Here is a 17472-nt window from a genome sequence, read left to right as displayed (position 1 = left end):
CATGCCCGTACTGCCTTCCTTTCTTTTCGTAACACGCGGTGAAGGTGCAACTGTTTTCGGTCGTCCCGAATCCGGGTTCATCCGACACCCTCACCTGTCCTAAATTGGTCTGAGCTCAACTTCCACAGCGACACCATGCCTCCCAAGTTTGACCCGACTGAAGTTAAAGTTGGTACGTGTAATTAATGTTGCAGTAATCTCACGGATATTCTTAGTACACGCTGACGGGTGCTTGTTTAGCATTTGAATATTTGTAAATAAAACTAATAATCCTCTATAAATCGATGGATATTACATTAGTAAGGTGACGAGTTTGATTTGAGTATTGGTGTGATAATTGGTGTTTCTGTATATCAATAATAGTTATATCGGATAATTTTGAGGCCTAACATTAAGCACCAGGCCTTTAGTATCTTATATAATGCACATGATCCTAGTGGATCTAGCGGCTGTCTAACCGCATCGGGGGGACCGGCTGCACGGCTGTTTTACCCTCCGAAATAATCCCACGTGGGGGCAAAGCGGCCTGGTTTCATATGAGCGTGGTCTAGCCTAGTTATCGCAGTAAACCGGTAGCTGCAGTACTTCACAAACGTGGATCGCTAACCTGCTTTTTTGGCAAGCTTTCCACACACTGCCCAATCTATAAAAGCAAAAGGCATTTAACATTTACGGGATACATTTACAGTCGGTGTGCGTAGTGTGCTCTGAAAGGTAAGTGGACAACGGTGACTGTTCTTGCTAAGACTTGAATTTATGATGATAACCCTCGTATCTTACCAGGCAGCCGCTTGGTAAAATAAACTGGCTCATGGAGTCGCATTCATGCCTGCAGTCACCCCTGACTGTGGGAAATGATAAAACTAAAAACACTTGCCCTGATCATTAAAAATACACATTAAAAGTAGCCTCAAATATTAAAGTGTAATTTGTACTTTAAGGCCTTAGTCATAGTTGAGAATGTGTAAATGTACGGCAAGAACTGGTTTGAGATAAATTGATTAATCCAGTGTATCCTCCTCATTGTGATATAATTTAATTATGGAACAAACTCATAAGCAGTATTGCCTTTTAAACGTGGAATGTAGCAGTCAAGGGAATTGGTTTCAAAACTGTAGTCTGGCTGGTTAAATTTAAGTTGCATTAACTGTTCTGAAGGTTGATTTCCAAACTTCCATACTGCTGAAGTTCTGGACATCATGGAACTTTCTAAATTATGTGGGCTTCACCAGGTTCCTGTTCCGCAGCCATAAGAGAGCTTGTATATTGGTGTGTTTTATGCTAGAACACAGGTATAACAGGCTGATGGGGGGGGGGAATTCTGCATTGCGTCACTGGTTCAGTTTGACGCAAGGAAGCCTTTTTAGTTGGTGAATATTTTTTTTTTTTTGTATATTTAGCAAATAGATGTATTTAGATCAAAAATATGAAGCCTGAAGCAGCCGTTCTTGTGGAGTTTGTATTTGTGAACCAATCATGTTTGAATTGATCAGTTGGTGGTTTTTGTAGAACGCAAGAGGAAGCTGGAGTATATTGCAGAACTTTTCCTTGCCAAGTTGAGTGATAGAATAGTGATACTTTATTAATCCCCATGGGGAAATTCTCTCTTCACCTACCCAATCTCTCTCTCCATGAGAGGGGCACACATGCAGATGAGAACAAGCTTGGTGGGGGGGGGGGGGGGGGGGGTCACAGCATAGGGTCAACAGGGGGTTAAGGGCCCATAGATGTGATTATTCTGCTGGGGCTCAAAATGGCGATGTAGCCGCTGAGCCCCACGCTACCCCTGATGCCAGTTGCTCATCTGGAGATTTGACAGCCTTTTGAGTTTCATGTTGCTACTGTTAATGTAAAACTACTTGGATTGTATAATAATGTTTCCCAGTCCGGTCCTTGGGGACCCACAGCAGTCCACACTTTTACTCCCTCCCAGTGAACTGTCTGGGAGGGAGTAAAAACATGGAATGTCTGTGGGCCCCCAAGGATCGGGTTAGAAAACCCTGCTATAGAACAACCGAGAAATGAGTTCAGGTAACTTAATGTGTTTTACGTGTTCTGCAGTGTACATGAGGTGCACAGGAGGAGAAGTTGGTGCCACCTCAGCTCTGGCCCCCAAAATCGGTCCCTTGGGTCTGGTGAGTGTGCCTGTAATAGCATCGTTGTGTGAGAGAAGGGGTTTGAGCTGATGTCCCCCGCCACTATGCCTGTCTGTGCCAGTGATTGGCATATTCCAGTGGGGACACAAAGTTATTCAGCTCTAGGAAGCAGAGATGCTCCATCACAGTGGGCAGCTCTGTGCCGAAAGACCTGGAACAAGCCACCAACCCCGGAGATGCTGAACCTCCTCAATTTCTACCTCTTGGTCTTCTCTTACTAATCATCAGATTCACACATCAAATTGAGCTTGCTGAACAATGTACCGTTCCTTCCAGTCTCCCAAGAAAGTGGGTGACGACATCGCCAAGGCCACTGGTGACTGGAAGGGCCTCAGGATCACGGTGAAGCTGACCATCCAGAACAGGCAGGCTGCGGTATGTCTTCCGGGAGCCTGACCACCGTTTCGGCTCTCAAGTGTTTCGTCGTCCAACTGTGCAGTTTGTCTGACGGATCTGCATCCTCCCAACAGATCGAGGTGGTACCCTCTGCGTCGGCTCTGATCATCAAGGCCCTGAAGGAGCCTCCTCGTGACAGAAAGAAGGTCAAGAACAGTGAGTGTGATCCATTTTCCATAGCTGCTTATGAATTCCTTGGGATACATTTGTATAATTTAACTTTCACACCACTTGAGTGGTAGAATAGTCCCCCCGCCACTATACCTGCCTGCATGGTGACTGGTATGCTCCAGTGGGGGCCTGCATAGACCCAGCTCTAGGAAGCAGGGCTGCCCCAACTGATGGGCAACTCTGTGCCAAAAGGCCTGGAACATGCCTGCTCTGGGGGCCTAAACATGGCCCCCTGGATAGCATTTAATGTATTTTGAGAATTGCTATTATGTCCACCATTCTGATGAATGTCCCATGAACGCATGTGGTTGTTGTCCCCCAGTCAAGCACAGTGGCAGTGTGACCTTCGACGAGATCGTTACCATTGCTCGCCAGATGAGGAACCGGTCCATTGCCAGAGAGCTTTCTGGTAAGAACTAGGGGTTTGAGGTTAATAAAAAAAAAAAAAAAAAAAAACTCTTAAGTCTTAACTTGTACAACCCACTAAAGTCCTAAGTCTTAACATAATTCTTATACTCAGCCAGATTTTATTGCCTGACTGTTTCAGTAGGTTAGATATTAAAATTACCCTGTATTTTTGTGTAAAAATTCACACGCAACTTAAATTTGAAACTTAAATAGTTTGTGACTGACATGAAGGCATGGTGTACTGTCCACAGGAACAGTGAAGGAGATCTTGGGCACTGCACAGTCTGTGGGCTGCACCATCGACGGCCGCCCCCCCCACGATGTCATTGACGATATTAACAGCGGCAGACTGGAGTGTCCTTCTGTGAGTGGCCTTGCCGTGTTTTGGCGCCTCTGCTGTGCCACTTCTCTTTGGCTCGTACATGATTGCCAATTAATAATTCTCTTCTTTCTTTGCAGGAGTAAACGTGGTGGAGTTTAGGGGTGTGACAATAAAGTTCTTATGAACAGTTTCCTTGACTTTCCTTGTGTTGGTGTTTGGCATGGAGTGAATGCTGGTCCTGGTCTGCAGGGGCAGGGTATTGAGTAAATTAAAGTGAAAATGGGCAATGATGTGAATTGTTACCAGTGGATTCTTGTTACAAGTGATTTCTGTGAGTACTTTGTTCACGTTGCAGTGAGAACAGGTATTCTGTTAGTCCAGTGCTTCTCAATCCTGTTCTGGTGCCTCCCCCTGCCTATTAAAGACCATATACGCCTAATTAAGGTAGGGCTGGAATGAAAACATTCTGGGGGGTGCCAAGAACAGAACTGAGAACCACTGTGATAGTCTGTTGAAGTGGTCCAGGGTGTAGTAGCAGGAGTAGGTAACCCTGATCCTGGGGTGCTGGTACCCAGCAGGTTTTCTGTCCTACCTGGTCTCTAATGAAGCACACTGGCAATCAGGCAGATGGTAACTCATTAGGTATGATAGAAAACCTGCTGGGTACCAGCACACCAGGATCAGGGTTGCCTACCCCGCATGTAACAGGATCTGTTATAAGATGTTGATTCAGATTCTTTGCTAGTGTGCAATTGAAGCTTTGAGGGGTGGATATCATGGAAATTTAAGGTAGAAATGGACTTGATTGAGCTGAGTCATTTGTGGTGGAACAGGGATAGAACTAAGCTACACAGGGCTCTGGCCCCCCAGGACTGAAGTTTGACACCCCTGGCTTAATGTGACCCCCCTCAGGTCCGTCAGATTTAGTCTCCCATAGCACATTTGCATTGTATGGATTTTGTAAGCGAAGACAAAAATCACATTTCCAAAAGTATCAAACTTTATTTAGTCATATATAAATACAAATTTAGGAAAAGCACCTTGAAGGAAGTTGAGTAAAGTCCCTATGAACCACTGGTATCACAAATGCAGAGCTTCAGTTGTTTGGTTAAGGTTTTTTCCTCATGGAATTTCCAATCTGATTTTATAGTTTGCCTTGGTCTGTAAAAAATGTAGCTGATGCAGTAATCCAGCCCTCATGAAGGTATCAGCACAGATCCCTCACACTACTCCCAGCCTGTGCCTTTAGTAAGTTCCCTGAGCTGTATGCCAATGTTACAAATCATTTAATCCAGCTACTCCCCAGGTTAAGGCAGTTGTACAAAAGGCTTTTGGTCCTTTTCCACTGGGCCGGAAGCAAAGGTGAGTTCTTAGCCTCTTTTAGCTGCATTGTCAAAGCACCCATCAGACACCATTTCAAATGTAGGTTTTGGCAGCTCCTTTGCCTCTCTGTATCCCAAACACATAATATTCAGGAAAAAAACTGCTACACACAGAACCCACATTCTGACCTACCAGTTCTCTCACCCAAGTCAGGTGACTTTCTTACTCATTTGGAACTACCAATCAGGTCGTAATAGTGGTTATTACCATCCATAACAGGTGAATGTCCAACAACAGACAGACAGCAGACTATATTGACATGTAACCGACCATCAATTCTCCACCTCCTCTTCGTCTTCTTCCTCTTCTTGTTCCTCATCCATACGCTCTTCCTCATCTTCATTGTCTTCCTCCTTGCCCTTGCCATTCTCTGCATCAGCCTTCTTTTCTTTCTCTCTCTGCTTCTGCTCAGAGGCCACCTTCTTTCCCTTCTGGCTCTTCTTGAAGCCTGCCCAGAAAAATATGTGGCGCAATCAGTTTTTGAGGGGCCCAGCAGGGGGCGCAGAGCTTATAGATTGGGGAACGAGACTGTAGTTTTAGGCTTAAAGATTGGGGAACGAGACTGTAGTTTTAGGCTTAAAGATTGGGGAACGAGACTGTAGTTTTAGGCTTAAAGATTGGGGAACGAGACTGTAGTTTTAGGCTTAAAGATTGGGGAACGAGACTGTAGTTTTAGGCTTAAAGATTGGGGAACGAGACTGTAGTTTTAGGCTTTAAGATTGGGGAACGAGACTAGTTTTAGGCTTAAAGATTGGGGAACGAGACTGTAGTTTTAGGCTTAAAGATTGGGGAACGAGACTGTAGTTTTAGGCTTAAAGATTGGGGAACGAGACTGTAGTTTTAGCAGTAGGCTTAAAGATTGGGAAACAAGACTGTAGTTTTAGGCTTAAAGATTGGGGAACGAGACTGTAGTTTTAGGCTTAAAGATTGGGGAACGAGACTGTAGTTTTAGGCTTAAAGATTGGGGAACGAGACTGTAGTTTTAGGCTTAAAGATTGGGGAACGAGACTGTAGTTTTAGGCTTAAAGATTGGGGAACGAGACTGTAGTTTTAGGCTTAAAGATTGGGGAACGAGACTGTAGTTTTAGGCTTAAAGATTGGGGAACGAGACTGTAGTTTTAGGCTTAAAGATTGGGAAACAAGACTGTAGTTTTAGGCTTAAAGATTGGGGAACGAGACTGTAGTTTTAGGCTTAAAGATTGGGGAACGAGACTGTAGTTTTAGGCTTAAAGATTGGGGAACGAGACTGTAGTTTTAGGCTTAAAGATTGGGGAACGAGACTGTAGTTTTAGCAGTAGGCTTAAAGATTGGGAAACAAGACTGTAGTTTTAGGTTTAAAGATTGGGGAACGAGACTGTAGTTTTAGCAGTAGGCTTAAAGATTGGGGAACGAGACTGTAGTTTTAGGCTTAAAGATTGGGGAAAGAGACTGTAGTTTTAGCAGTAGGCCTGTTTTTGCCAAGGAGCAATACGCAGCTAAATTCATGCCCAGCCCTTAACCCTCATCATAAATCCCACGCTCACCCTCCAAAGCTTCCTTCAGTGGTTGGAGAAACCGTTCGAACTCCATCTCCTCCATGGCAGCCATTACATCTGCTGCATTCAAGGTTTTCCTCTTGGCCTTCATGGCAAAGTTGTTGGCACTGATGTCATGGGAGACAGGGGAAGGAAGGAAATAAAACACACCAAACTTAAGCTTAGTTCACATAGTCTTTGTTTACTTTGCAAAGACAAATGCTGGACAATGAAAAAGTTACCATGAAGTGGCATAGAGCACAAAGACACTGGCAGCCTGAGAAATGGCCTTTCTGGCCTCTTTGGACACATTCACCCCCTCCGGCAGCTGGAGGAGCAGAAAGACACAGAGTGACAGCGTCAAAGTGTGTTCATTCACCGCAGGACAAAGTGACCATTTATGTCCGACGAATGCATTTCAGCTTGGACTTGAATTACACTCGACACTATAATATTCTTTCTGATATCGCACGAACTGGCATGAGGATTCACAGAAATTCTGTTCTCTTAAACTAAAATAAAAAACACAGGACTTATTCATTGTAATAATCTACTTGAGTAATATGTTTCCAGGGAAATTTATAGTATGCGATTGTTATGTTTTTAACGTATGTATAATTTGTATTCACGCGGATCGTATTGAAAATGCGGTCAAAAATGAAGCGGGGTCTCTCACCGCCTCTTTGATGATGCGGGTGATGACGGCGTTCGGAAGATTCAGGTCTTCTGGTCTCTCAGCCATGGTTTACTCCACCGTTTTCGCCACTAAAAATGATTTTTAAAAAAGAGGTATTGTATATTGGCTTAAGCGTGTGTATCAGGTATACATATATGTCTGCTCTGCGAGGGGTGTACAGGCGGATTAATCACCACGTTTTCTTCTTTAACCGTGTTTAAATTACCGCCTAACTATTCTACGGTGGTACTTACGCCTCTACGGTCGTAAGATAAATGTCCAAATAAAATTTCGGCTTCTCTTCACTGTAACTCCGATCCACTCGAGTCGTGACCTTTCGCGCCCCGGCGCGCGTTCTGACCTTTCAACTTTCACCCTTGTCGCGAGTCAGTGGCAACAAGAATGTGTAAAACAAATCTGTGTAAAAACGCATCCTGCGGTACTATTGTGCATTTCTACCTTTGAAATCGACTAAGTTCATCGGTATTATTATTCAACATATATTTTTTGTTAAACTGTGCTTGACGTTCTTGACGGTATCAATCGATCCCACAATGCAACTGAGGACAGCTTTGCGCATGCTCAGATCAAATTTCGCTGAAGGAGGCGCGCTGAAACGGGGTGTTTAAGTTTTGCACGAGACGTGTTTTACCGAATGTGGTCCGTAACAGTTTGACCATGAGTAAAAGCATTTCGTTAAAAAAAAAGTTTCGTTAAAGTTTCCTTAAAAAAGAAAAGATGTTAAGTTTATCTTTTACATTCTCTTTGTCTTTTACATTCTCTTTATAGAAAAGAATGTGAGCACAAATGCTTTCTGCCCAAGATAGCAGTTATGATGCATCCATGAATTGATTTAATACAATTTCCCAATATCAGCATTTTGTTTGTGTTTCAGAAATGCATTTTGATTCGTTGATGGCTTGTTACCATTAATAAAAAATTCAAGATGTGGTCATTTTCCTTGAAGTAAGATGGGGTGATTGTTCTAAATATTGGATTATTTGGTACAAATACTTAGTAATAATTTAGTTACTACTGAAGTTCAAATCATGAACAAATATAGAAGCTAGCTGAGATAACATGCATCACGATTCATTAATGAACAAGCATGATTGGTATTTTACTTGTCTTATTCGTGACTTGTTCCTTCAGTAGTTCATGAAGGTTTACAGAATTAACACAAATAGTAACAAATATAGTAATTGCTTGAGATAAAACATGAATCACGATTCATTAATGATTTAGTGACATGACATCAATACGTAACTAACTGTTACATTGTGGTTAATTAATGCAGAAGTAATAGTATAATATTACATTATTTGTGCCCTAGCTGTCAAGTGAAGTGTTACAGATTATTTTAATAGGCTAGGGATGTTGCTGTGCAGTCCAGATCTTCCGCCATATATAGATATTGGGATTGTGACACTGCATTTATATACTTGGATTCATGTGCTAAGGTCCTGTTTCTTTGGATGAGCTGCTGTCATGTTCATGGTTATATTCAGTAGCCCTGGAGGAAATCATGTATAGCAAACCTGTAGGATTTTCTCAAAATCTCTTAGAGAACCCATAAAGGCTTCCAAACTTTCTGGCAGGGCATCATCGCCAGTACCTCCTGGACCTCAGTGCAGAAGAAGGGGAACCACTGGGCATGGCAAAATAACAGCCCCCATGCAGCCATCACCTCCTAGGAAAAGAGCTGCCAACTGTGAATCACTCTAGGAATGACCACAGCCCATGGCTTGGCAGCTTCCAGTCTTTGTGCGTACAGAGTGGAACAATTTAGGCAGCCTATCCTGGAGAGCTGTAGAGAATAGACGGGTCCATGATCTCAGCTGAAGACTACTCACCCTCAACACAGACATTTATCTAGCTTGGGAGCCTTGCTTTCACAGAATAATAGCATCCCTTGCCTGTGCCCCAAGTTTGCTCACAGTACACAGCTGTGTGTGGCCTCCCCACCATTATATAGCTTAACTATTTACATCCGAACTGTTTGCAAGCAAGAAACTGAATCCCTGTAATTCCGGGGAAAGAAACAATCTGTCCTTTTGATCCAAACAGCCCATTGCATTATTTTTATTGCAGCAGAGAGTGGAGCACTGTTGACTGTACTTATTTGTGGTTTTTCCTTATTGGTTTTCGCAGTGTCGTTTACACAAATGACTTGAGGTTGGTTTAATTACATTTGCTTAAGATTCAATTAAGACATTTTATGTTTATTTTTTATTTTTCATGGGAACTGTGTGCTTTTCCATTCAGTCAATGGCAACAGAGTGATGTCATGCCGAATACACTAAGGACGCTTTAGTGCTTTCGGGTTTTTGGGAGATGTTTTGCTCATTTAACTGTGTGCTCATCTGCGCTGGGTCTTGTTGGAGATGCTGATGTAACCTCTACATCAAGCACAACTGTAAAAACAGCAGCGTTTACGCCTGTGTGGTCTTTATGAGCATTGTGGTTAATTTTCTTTATGTTGTGCAGCATGATGCGGGGAGAGCTCATGACTTTCCATGTGTCAGGTGACCACTGGTCTTTGTCATGATTCACATCACCTTCCCTCATTCCTGTATCTGATGTAAATTACCCAGAATTCTGTCGGACACATGCATCCTCTCCATGTGTCTCCAGAAAGGAAACAAAATTTAAATTTGTCTGTACACCAATATCTCAAGTGGTGGAGTTCTCTGACTTTGCCGCATTCTCTTATATTTTAATAATGTGGCCTCAAACACAGAACAAATAAATGAAAGACGATAAACATTATTATCAAACAATATAAGATGTTTATCATTGTTACTCCAGTATCCTGCGGTTACGATTCTGTTGGAATTTATGTTGTTGGGCCTGTGTTGGTTTGGTGGCTAGAATTATTTCCATCCTTTATATAAAATCTACATTTTCCAGCCTCCTGCTTGAATTGTGCTACATTCAACATGCACTGTATTTCTCAGATTTACCCATAAATCATACTGTAAATTTATCCTACTCTTTTACCTTTGAAACGTCATTGTGTGTCTCCTGTACTATCAAGTTTTCAGCAGTTAGTCAAGTACAGTATGCCATAATCTGTGTTGTTAATGTAAATAATAGGGAATAATTTAGGGACTGCCCCCTAATTACATTCGTAATCTGCAAAGCTTAAAAGACACTCTGCTTCCTGTTTGCTAGCCAGCAAAGTACCCATCTGCTCACATGAATCAAATTCAGGCATTTGAATAAAACTGCATTAAGCCCTCGACTCTGGTATCTGTACTACAGTAGTTCACTGTGATATCATTCCCTACAGTAACACAAGGTGTCACTAATGACCCTGGGAGAAAATATGGTGGGTGTATGCTGGAGGGGCGAGACGAATACCTCCCCTTGCCCCCCTCCTTCTTTTCAGTATAATATTTGGATGTCAGGCTGACATTTCAGGTTATTACAGATTGACCATAGATCCATCTACTTTTTGTAACCACTCATCCTATTTAGGATCACAGGGGGTCTGGAGCCTATTAACACGAGACAGGGAACAACCCTGGATGGGGCAGCAACCCATCACAGGACACACAATTTGGTAATTCCAGTCAGCCTCAGCATGTTTTTAGACTTTGGGGGGGGGGGAACCAGAGCACCCAGAGGAAACCCCATGATGAAACGGGAAGAACATGCACATTCCACGCACATGGAGCCCGGGCCGAGATACAAACCCAGGTCCCGGAGGTGTGAGACAACAGTACTAACCACTACACCACCACATAGATACCAGAAATATTTGTTTTCTTTGCCAAAACTGGAAGCTCGTTTGTGCCTTACATCATTTGCAAGAAAACCTCACTAACATTATCTGTGAAGAAAAGTACACATAAAATTATTTAATTACATGTCTGCTATGTGCTGTGCTTACAGTTGGTGGAAAACGGTTTGATGTCCACCAGATGTCAAAGTGATTCCATCATTTTGTCTGTAATTTGTTTGAAGAAAATAAATGCTTTTGTTCTGTGAAGAAAATCAATTTTATAATTTTAATTAAAGAAAGATTAATAATATGGAAAATTATTTGATATAGAGCCTCACCACGTTCCATGATAAAAGAAATTAATTAAAATTAAATCCATTTTTGGATTTAAACCCACAGTAGCTGCATTTGCCTTAACTTGGTTAAAATGGTCTTTCATTAATGGTATTAATATAATAAAGAATAACATTAATCATAACTGACAAATTGGATTTCATTAGGCAAGGTATATTACTTGTGTTGACCAACCAGAAGTATGGCCACATAAAAGTGCAGACTCTTTCAGTTTTTGAAGAAACTTTGTTTGTTTTTTACGTACTCCTGTGCCATTGAGCTGAAAAGTATGAATAAATTCTCGCATCTGACCTTTGACCTCCCATGATATTTCATTAGTTGCCGGCACTGGTCAGTGGGGCCATTCAGCATTGTGCAATCCCCCCCCCCAGTGGCCATTTTTTGAATATGGGTGAGGCACAACACAGGCCCCACATGAGACTGAAGGCCATCATTGGTGGTGCAACTGCCTCATAAAATCGTTACGTTATTCCAGTAAAGTAGGAGTGCCATTGCAGTCCATGATGCTGTTTTTTTCAGTGCCTGTTTCTTGAGGCTGCTCCCATAGGAGCCACATCTTGGGTGGATGCACTAAAATTTCCCCCCATTTTCCTCCAGGCACAGTTACTCCGCAGGTTATAAAGAGGCACTCAGAAGTAAACGCCATCCCTAAGTTTTATTCTTACCTCGTGAGACTGCCCCTCCGCTTTTTTGATGTCTCTCTGACTTTGGGGACAGATCTGTAGTCCTAAAGTGAAATATCAAATTCCAGATTATTTTATATGTCACACTTGTGGAAAACAATGGAAACAAGCCACATAAAACCATCCCATTAAATGTCCTCGTTGACTTATTCGCAGCAGACAGAGAAGTTTAGGAAAATGTGGGCAAGAATGGAGCCAGTTTTTAATGTAGCTGGAACAGAAAGGGTGTGAGATAATGTAGAAATAGTGAGATAACTGCAGCTTCTGTCTATATGGAATTTAAAAGATGAATCACAGTGTTTAAAATAGAATGGCTTGTGTTTAATGAAATGGTGAATTATTCGCTTATAGCGAAATACTAGATTTAAGTTCCTTTTTTGTCTCTCGTTCCGACCTCCTGAAACTTCCACTAATCAAATTTGCTGTCTCAAATATGGGGCTTATTCAAAGCGGGAAAATCCAGGCAGTTTCAACATCGACGATGAGCGGGAATTTGTTAATAAATATCTCCTGTTTGACTACTGTTTTTAAGCGGAAATAAAACTGAGAGAAACGGTAGTCAAGGTGAAGCAAAGGTCAGTCTTCTTATCCCTGGAACAAAAAAATACAGCAACACATGGAGACACGAGATAAGGAACTTCAAGTATGGCTCTTTTAATGTTTTGTTTCACTTGTAAACTGTGAACGCGATTACACTTCTGCTAGCAATTTTCCAAATGTGAGAAAAAAGCTTCCTAAAGCACTTTATGTCCAGTCCTCAGTTGCTCACGTTATTCTCACGGCTGCTCCTGGCATACATAGTCTCACCTAGCCGGGGTTTTCGATAAGAGGAAGTTTCCTGGGGTTTGTTTCGTCTGCATCAGCCGCCCACGTTAGTTCGTCTCCCTCCTTCATCTTGTTATATAAGTGTGACTCCTTTTGGTTAAGTGCATGTAGGATTATGGAAGGGATGGGGTGTGTGTGGCTCTGTGGGTTAGGCTGCTGCTTCAGATCCCAGGGTTGCCTGAGTGATGTCACTGTTGAGCCCTTCAGGAAGACCCTTAATTGCTTTGGGGGGGCTGGCTGACACTGCTTTCTCTCCACTGCATGTTGCTTCGCTAAAAGTGTCAAATAAAACGATACAATGAAGTGAATCCTCAACAAAGAGTTCATCGTCTTTATATGGTTTTCGTTTGGACTTTGTTTGAACATTTCAACTGAGAATTTAAGAATGTCGGGTTTAAGGTCTCTGTCAGGGTGTAGATTGTCTTTGTGCTGGGTAGGGGGGTGTCGGTAGATTACCATGGAAACACCCCCCCCCCCCCGCCACCGCAGCTGTGGTTCTATGAAACACTGGTCTGCCTCCCTGCCCATCATGGATGGATTGAGGATGTAAGGTTTAATTCTGATGACCCTGGGTTTGAGCACCATCAGAAAGAGAAGCCAAGTGGAGAAGCAACCCCCTGCCTTTTCCATCACTGCTGACATCTGCATGTGAGCTCCGTAGAAAGCCATCCATCCACGATGAACGGCTGTTTTCACAATGGAAGCCCCAGAGCTCACCTCCCGTTGCTTGTGCTTCCTCTCACCAGCAGCATCCTATGGACTCTCTGTCTGTTCCACCTCACTTATTCAGATGGAACATACACATGGTGCATAAGTAGCCCATTCTGTCTGCAAATGAGAGGTATTCTGGTCATTAGTGCTCAGCCAATGCTTTTATCCATGGTTATGTAACTGGAGAATGTCGGGTCCAGGCTACAGTAGCAGATCCATCTGGATCCTCAGTCAAATTCACCCAAACTTACATTTACTTATTTAACAATGTACAACTGAGGAAATACAACACTAAGGACCCCTGGAGTATTTAGGGGTTAAAGGCATTCCTGAAGGGCCCAACAATAATATTATCGCTCTAGAAGCCACAAGAATCGACCCCACAACCTCCTGGACATGGGATGAGATTCCTAACCTACTGGGCTACATATAGTCCCAAACTGATTAGGGATGTTGAGGAAGAGACACAGCAAAGATTGAGGCATAGCAACTGCTGGCGAAAACCTTCTATTTGATCTAACTGAAATCCCACATCTGGCTTTAAAGCACGAAGCCACTCAGCCTCCTATGGCCCCCTGCTGACGTGGGGGCTGACGTGCAAACCTGCACACACCCTCTCCTCCAGGCCCGTGCAGGAATGCAGGGAAGGAGCTTTCTGTGAAATGGAGTGTAAACGTTACAGTCCTTGTGATGGAGCTGGAGATCCTGCTGATCCCCCATGCCCGCCCCCCCGCTCCTCCCAACCTCCTACCCTTCATACCCTTCACCCCAAGCCACTTGGGTCCGCAGAACCCGGTCCCATACGGAACATTTGGCTTATATGTCTCACATTATGTTCTCTCCACATATTCCTCTTCACACCATGGTTCTGAAAACAGATTGGTGTGCGGATACATGTACTGACAAGCTGATGTTTAACCAAAACAAACCAAAGCTTGTGCATTTACCTTGTTTGTCCATATTACAGTGTCCCCCCACCCCTCCCTCCACCCCTGAAATAATTTCAGGAATTTTAGAGCGGTACATTTTATTCTATGCCCAGTTAGGCTGGATAGTTTGCTTTCAGATATGCTAAGCCAAAGAAAGGTAAAGTGAGCTGACTCACATACCCACCTTAAGGTACACGCACTGTGTGTCATTGAGCTCATTTTATGTCACTTGACCCATTTTCTGTCTGCTTGTTTGTTTGTTTGTTGCTAACATACTCGGGCACCAGGCAGAACGAGGCATCGTGGCGGCAGCGAATAGAGATGGGGAGTGACGGATTCAATCAAAGTTGCTCTTTATAAAAAGTCCTTAAAAGGACTGCATACAAGTAACAACACAGCGAGACCATGAATGGCAGGGAAACACACGGTAGGTCATAATCAGGGACACAGACGTTCACACTAACAAACACAAACAACTATTAAGAGGTCATATTCAAGGGCTGTATACATGGCCCATGGGCATGCTGGGATATGCAAATCCCACCGGTGCTACAATATTATTTGGTCAATGTTTACATTCATCTGTCACACATCTTCAAGACTTCCAGCGACTTCCCTGCCCCTTTACAAGGCCGGCGCTGTTCAATATGGCCACCACACCTGCCTAGCGCACCGGGACACATAATTCAGAAATTACTTCATATGTATTATGTATTTATACCCTCAACCCACCTGGTCGCACAATGGGGAATTTATCATTTTCGGATGGGGGTGGCAGCAGCTGGAACAAGCAAGGGATGGGGCTTTTTTAACACACTAAGGGGAGGGGAGGTTGACTCTGCGGATGGAGGACACTCTGGTGGAAGCTGGAGAGATGGGGCCAGCATGGCCCCCAAACGAGTCTCTGAACAGGGGCTATTGTCTGCTCAGGTGGGTTGGCCCAGCCACACCTGGATCTTGGTTTTCAGGCTCAGAAACCCTTGTCTGTAGGCTTTGGACAAGACGCACAGGTGTCTGTACTCTCGAAGCAAGACTCTGCTGTGCATATCTGAATTATAAGCAGCTCTCCATGTATTGATGTACTTGTGTGTGTCATGTTTCTAAATAACACCTGTCCCATCAGTCAACACAAGATCACTCAGCCACACAGCAAATGAAACCTTAAATTTCCTCTATCAAGTCTTCACATTTCAAAAACATCTGAATTAATATATCTAGTTAATACTATCCCCAGGAAAAACCTGTAATTCAATATGGGGTTTTTGAAAACAGGTGAAAGGATGCAAAAGAAAATAAATATACATAGGAGCACTAACGTAAAAAGTCATATCTATGAACATGGGAGGTACAGGGAGGAGAACCTGCCTCATACGCATGACCTTTCAGGAGTTTGCTGGCATGCTGTATCATCATTATCTCTCTTACATTATTTGATAAACTGACTATTTCTCCCGTGTTCTGAAATCTGTGGCTCTGTTGGCTCCGCCCACTTGCTGATGTCATATTGACTGCCAGCTGACCATCTGCTTGGAAATGTCCAATGTCGTTAAGTCTCACTCACCATATGAGGCAATCTAAGCTGGAAACCTTCTTTCAAAAAAGAGTTGGGCAGGACTATGCAAAAGTGCTCTTTGGCGCCCCCCGGGAACCAACACACCATTGACACAAGTCCATTGACAGAAGGCCTCCTACCAAGCAATCCCTCAATCAATCAAACTCCTTGACATTACTTGTGTATTTTTTAGAAGCAGGAGTGTCACAATTTATCTAGAGGGAATCAAAAACCAGAAGAAAAGCCCAACATGTCAATAACAGGAAAATAATCATTATTCGGTCAGGAAGATCCAGTAGGACTCCTGCAAGTAGTGTCTATAAAACTACAAATGCTATTCTGTCACACAAAAGCAAAACATCATAACTGCATATTTTATCAAAACTGAGTTATGACCAAAATCGGGTCTTTATGCTTTGTTTTATCTCATGACAAAATATGCTTGGTTTTGAATAAGTCTACTATTATTTACCCACCTACTGCACATACAGGTGAACAGTCAAAAAACGCTGAACCCCATTTTCTCAGGTTCAGTGTCAGTGTAGTCACTCCTTTTGTAGGTCAGAAATGTTAACAGTAAAGAACATGGCATATTTGTGGATGATGGTGACCCAGCTATTGAAGTCAGGAAGGTTAAAAGAAAGGCAGTTACAGGTAAAGGTGCGAGAGCACAATGTTTTTTCATTGCATGGATCCCTGCTCTAAACACTCCTGTGGGCCAGCTGACTGTGTCCAGGTGATTATCGGCTGGATGAAGGCCGGGTGCCCAGAAGGAAGAGACAGCAGTGAAAGTAGCAAAAAGAGGTCTAATTGTTTCATTGGCTGTGCCACTGAATTCGGACAAAAAACTGCATCCTTTGAATCCCCGGTGTTCTTTCAAAGGACACAGTCTACGATGGTGTAGCTTCTGTAAGCTGCGTTCTTCGATGGTCCAATAGAAAGCGTAGTCACATGGGATGGTCTGGTCCACGGAAAATTTCCTGTTTGCGTCACAAGCTGTTCCCGCCCTTTCCCTTGAGTGACATATTGCCGCTCCTATCGCCTAGTCGGGACACACCCACTCCACGTTTTATCGCCTAGTCGGGACACACCCACTCTACGTTTTATCGCCAAGTCGGGACACACCCACTCTACCTTTGCACGATAAATCTTGGGAAATGCTATAGGCTGCAAAGGATTCACTGGGTACATCCTTTGCATCTCGGTAAAAGAAAGACGCATTTCTAGACCGCATTTAAAGGAGCCTTTGAAGCAGGACAGCTGTGACGCATTCCGTCTTTGAAAATAGCCGTAAGAAGGATGGAGCCCCTGAATTTAGACACAGCCTCTAATTAATAAGCAATACTGAAGCAGTTAATGAGGTACAATATGGAGTACATGCACTTACTGATGTTGCTCATCCTTGAGGGAGTGGGGGAGAAATAATGTCTTACATCCTGAATTTGACAGGTGGGGTTGCAGGACTACACTGTGGGCCTGTCATGGACAAGCAGTTGTAAGATGAATAGATGGATGATTATAGGATTATAGGACATTTGTTAGTTGTAGCAAGAACTCTGAAATCCGTGGAAGCCGATGACACTTTAGGGAAGCATTTTTGTGGCCGGATAGCGGAATGTTGCAGTGATCTGGTGCAGAAGTAAGGAATGCGACAGACAGCTTCTC

The 17472-nt window shown here is 43.2% G+C and overlaps 2 protein-coding genes and 2 non-coding genes across 5 annotated transcripts; 3 read left to right on the top strand and 1 right to left on the bottom strand.

Annotated features, from left to right (window-relative positions):
- Window positions 1-7: 7 nt before the first annotated feature.
- Window positions 8-3643, top strand: rpl12 (ribosomal protein L12). The gene is made up of 7 exons (XM_023797354.2): window positions 8-172; window positions 2062-2135; window positions 2433-2531; window positions 2627-2708; window positions 3046-3132; window positions 3383-3495; window positions 3591-3643. The coding sequence occupies exons 1-7, from the start codon at window positions 136-138 to the stop codon at window positions 3594-3596; spliced, it is 498 nt and encodes a 165-aa protein (XP_023653122.2). The 5' UTR covers window positions 8-135; the 3' UTR covers window positions 3597-3643.
- Window positions 2192-2318, top strand: LOC111836271 (small nucleolar RNA SNORA65). Its single transcript, XR_002836385.1, has one exon. It is a non-coding gene; the product is annotated as a small nucleolar RNA SNORA65 (small nucleolar RNA).
- On the top strand, window positions 2804-2928 carry LOC111836270 (small nucleolar RNA SNORA65). Its single transcript, XR_002836384.1, has one exon. It is a non-coding gene; the product is annotated as a small nucleolar RNA SNORA65 (small nucleolar RNA).
- Window positions 3644-4435: 792 nt separating the features above from the next.
- On the bottom strand, window positions 4436-7583 carry pole3 (polymerase (DNA directed), epsilon 3 (p17 subunit)). 2 transcript variants are annotated; one of them, XM_023797349.2, is made up of 5 exons: window positions 7221-7583; window positions 7027-7115; window positions 6593-6678; window positions 6360-6478; window positions 4436-5284 (listed from the first exon to the last, which is right to left on the bottom strand). In XM_023797349.2, exons 2-5 carry the CDS (start codon window positions 7090-7092, stop codon window positions 5109-5111), a joined length of 447 nt encoding a protein of 148 aa, XP_023653117.1. In that variant the 5' UTR covers window positions 7093-7115; window positions 7221-7583; the 3' UTR covers window positions 4436-5108. The 2 variants fall into 2 exon arrangements, with proteins under 2 accessions (XP_023653117.1, XP_023653116.1); XM_023797348.2 differs by having other exon boundaries at window positions 7281-7582.
- Window positions 7584-17472: the final 9889 nt, after the last annotated feature.

The sequence above is a fragment of the Paramormyrops kingsleyae genome, chromosome 7 (assembly GCF_048594095.1).
Source record: "Paramormyrops kingsleyae isolate MSU_618 chromosome 7, PKINGS_0.4, whole genome shotgun sequence".
Lineage (NCBI taxonomy): Eukaryota > Metazoa > Chordata > Actinopteri > Osteoglossiformes > Mormyridae > Paramormyrops > Paramormyrops kingsleyae.
This window is presented reverse-complemented; position numbering and strand designations above follow the sequence as displayed.

What these genes read in the sequence shown, in the direction of transcription:
- pole3 (XM_023797349.2), bottom strand. Translation starts at nt 7,092, where the DNA reads ATGGCTGAGAGACCAGAAGACCTGAATCTTCCGAACGCCGTCATCACC. An exon ending in GTGCTCTATGCCACTTCATG is followed by an intron (nt 6,479 to 6,592) that starts GTAACTTTTTCA and finishes CCATGACATCAG; the next exon opens with TGCCAACAACTTTGCCATGA. An exon ending in ACTGAAGGAAGCTTTGGAGG is followed by an intron (nt 5,285 to 6,359) that starts GTGAGCGTGGGA and finishes TTTTCTGGGCAG; the next exon opens with GCTTCAAGAAGAGCCAGAAG.
- rpl12 (XM_023797354.2), top strand. Translation starts at nt 136, where the DNA reads ATGCCTCCCAAGTTTGACCCGACTGAAGTTAAAGTTG. An exon ending in CAGAAAGAAGGTCAAGAACA is followed by an intron (nt 2,709 to 3,045) that starts GTGAGTGTGATC and finishes GTTGTCCCCCAG; the next exon opens with TCAAGCACAGTGGCAGTGTG. An exon ending in CATTGCCAGAGAGCTTTCTG is followed by an intron (nt 3,133 to 3,382) that starts GTAAGAACTAGG and finishes TACTGTCCACAG; the next exon opens with GAACAGTGAAGGAGATCTTG.